The 3164-nt window shown below is 34.8% G+C and overlaps 1 protein-coding gene across 1 annotated transcript in view; it reads right to left on the reverse strand.

Annotated features, from left to right (window-relative positions):
* Positions 1 to 3164, reverse strand: part of LOC119839977 (trifunctional enzyme subunit alpha, mitochondrial) — an 8456-nt gene that overhangs the window by 3278 nt on the left and 2014 nt on the right. Inside the window, exons 5-11 of the mRNA XM_038366456.1 lie at positions 2918 to 3039; positions 2600 to 2826; positions 2315 to 2494; positions 1756 to 1922; positions 1419 to 1648; positions 657 to 849; positions 241 to 376 (exon numbers count right to left, since the gene is read on the reverse strand). Of these exons, the coding sequence (XP_038222384.1) occupies positions 241 to 376; positions 657 to 849; positions 1419 to 1648; positions 1756 to 1922; positions 2315 to 2494; positions 2600 to 2826; positions 2918 to 3039 (1255 nt within the window). The remainder of the gene's footprint in view (positions 1 to 240; positions 377 to 656; positions 850 to 1418; positions 1649 to 1755; positions 1923 to 2314; positions 2495 to 2599; positions 2827 to 2917; positions 3040 to 3164) is intronic.

Raw genomic sequence — 3164 nt, forward strand, 5'->3', positions numbered from 1 at the left:
GACAGATTCGAAATTCAAATGTAATATTTTTTTATAATTAAGTGTAACAGTATTTATGGCCAGACTAAGTAGTTTGTTAAAAAAAAAATCAATAATAATGAAATTAACAGCAACTATCCCGCTTTCCCGTCAAAAACATTCAATAGAATTTTTGGATATATTTGCAAATTGTATCAAAAAAAGTGATCTTGAAAAAATCAAGGACGTCAACTAGAAAACGTTTTTATTCATATGACTTGCCTTGGCCAGATCAACAGCGATGTGAGCGCCAACATCGATTCCGACTTCATCAGCTAAAGTCGCGGCACCTACCGGGAACCCAAACTCCTTGGTCATGTTGTCCAATGCTTTTGGATCAACGCCTTCTTGCAATAGCCTGTGTATAATGCAATAGTATATTTTTGTAGAAGAAAAAAGGAGAATATAATTATCAAATGAAAAAAAACTACAAGATCTGGTCACCATTAAACTTAAATTCAATTAAATTCTCGTGGAAATAGCTGATTCTATCATTACAAATTAAAAAAAAAAGAGTGTTAATCATCTCAACAAATACGACTGTCGACTTAAAAACAATCAAAACTTCATTTTCTTGAACAAGCTGGACATTTCGGCTTGTAAGGTGGTCCCACTACTAGGTCACATATATATCTCACCTGATGGCTTCGCTAAGCATGGTGGACAGGATCCTAGTAGTGTAGAAGCCGGGCCCATCACCGACGGTGATAACCACTTTACCCTGGCGCAGACCCACTGCGACAGCAGATGCTGCTGTATCATCACTGGTGCCCGGGTGGCGGATGATCTCAAGGAGCTGCATCTTGTCCACAGGCGAGAAGTAGTGCATACCTGTGTACCCATAGCTTTTGTTTTTGGTCATCATTTAAAACAGCAGTTGCATATATTAGTATTGGTATGTTAAAAATTATAATTTTGATGTTCATTGACTATAACTTAGTATAAACCAATATGGATTGATTAATTAATTGGGCAGTTAACAAAACGAAATTAAGTGGTAGGATATTATGTCATTCTAACCAGTTCTATTAATAGTTAGGTGTATTTCTCGTGGATTAAGGTTGTATAAAAAAATAAATCGCAAATTATCATTATAAAAATCCTCCAAACCTATACCTGAACCAAGTAAAAGAGACAGATTTTGTTTTCGGTTTTGTTGGCACAGTTCTAGCATAAACCAGTCTTAAGCTTGTATGATGAACATCCAGTACTGTATAAAATAGAATATCTATCTAGTGTTGTACCTAATAGAATTTGTTTGTGAACCCAAAAAAGAGCTTAATTGGTTACACTTACAATCCAATTGAATTCTTGATAGATTTTGCTTTGCGACATAATAATGAATTAGAACATATTCTATAAAATAAAGTTAAAGATTCAATTTGCAGAAAAAACATTACCAATAACTTTTTCAGGACGGCTGCTACCAGCTGCGATTTTTGTTATAGGGATAGCACTGGTATTAGTAGCTATGATGCAATGTTTTGGCGCCACCGCTTCAATCTCTTTAATAACTTTGTGTTTGATATTAATGTCTTCAAACACAGCTTCAATCACACAATCCGCATTCTTAAACTTAGAGTAATCCAATGTCGGAAGTAGATTTGAGACGTATTTATCTTTCTGCAGACTATAAATGAAAAAAAATGTTTTTCAAAAACTGAAAGATAATGGTCACTTCAAACTTTAAAGAAATAAAAAGGATACAAATATAATATGATGATGTGAATTACTTACGCGCTAATCCTTTTGCGTTTAACAGCATTGGAGAGGCCCGTCTGAATTTGTCCCATGCCCCGATATAGACCAGCATTAGTAGCATCCTTCATCACTACATTGTATCCTTTGTCAATGGACACTTGGACAATACCAGCGCCCATCAAACCAGCTCCAAGAACACCAATCTAATATGAATAAATGTTAGTTAACATACGATTGCATCAAGGTACATTTATTTTTCAAGCGATGGCCCAAAAACGAAGAAGCTACTCAATTCAACTGTTTGTTTTGGTGGACTTTGTGGTTGAAAATCCAAGTTATTAGATAGGGAAACCCTATATTGATAGGGAAACGTCCCATTTAAGAATTTACCTTCAGTAGTGCCTTCTGAGGCATTGGTGAACTTTTTGTGCAGAAAATATTTCCATTGTCTGTATTTGACAGTACACATCTCTGTCTGTATAAAAATCTTGATGGACTTTAAGTCAAGGGACATGGATCAATGAATAATAAGAACATTTTCTTGCCTCAAAAACATCTAATAATGTATACACATAATGTGAGGATCAAAACTTACTGTTTTTACATCAACTTGTGACTTTCCAAATCTATTTTTCTTACACTCAGTCTGTCCACGGAAGAGACCAATCAAGCCCTTGCTTTGTGGAGTCATGGCTAATTCACCAAAACCCTGTGCTTCTGCCTCAAATCCCTCAACAGGGCCTTTGTCTACTCCTACCCTGACTACTTCCAAAATCTGAAATTAGTAACATGTATACAAATATAATGAAATTTTAGTAATAGACACATATTTGTTTATCACAGTATTTCAGCATTTTTTTTGTATTGAACTATAGCTTACTTTCAAAGGTGCTGGGTAGAGACCCCGAGATGCCTTCATAACTTGTTCTCTGGCCTTATTAAAAACAATATTCTTCACAAAGTCCCACTGCATTACAGTACCAGTTACTTGATCCATTAGTCCCTTTTTCTTTTCAATTTTCATTTTTCCAGAAGCAATGTCTTTAGCCACTTGTATAGCAACTTTTTCTAAATATTGCATTGTATTTTCTTGTGGCTGTCCAAGACCTAATAAGGAAAAATTGGCTTGTAAAATTTTAGAGTACAGATTTAAAAGAATGGGAATCATAAAAAAAGCAAGTAAAACGAAGAGATTTACCAGGTCCCAGCGGTGAAACAAGCAAGTCTACAATTCCTAACTTCTTAGCTTTATCAGCCTTTACTGTTTTTCCTGTTAAAGCAAGGTCCAAAGTTGTTGGAATCGAAGTTAATTTTGGCATCCTAAAAAACAAAAAATAAAGTAATAAAATAAGAAAAGTATATACATATATATATAATAGCTGCACCCGGCAAACGCTGTTCTGCCTTACTCTTATCATTTAGGGGTATGAAAAATGAAAAATAGA

Source organism: Zerene cesonia, chromosome 1 (assembly GCF_012273895.1).
Source record: "Zerene cesonia ecotype Mississippi chromosome 1, Zerene_cesonia_1.1, whole genome shotgun sequence".
NCBI lineage: Eukaryota > Metazoa > Arthropoda > Insecta > Lepidoptera > Pieridae > Zerene > Zerene cesonia.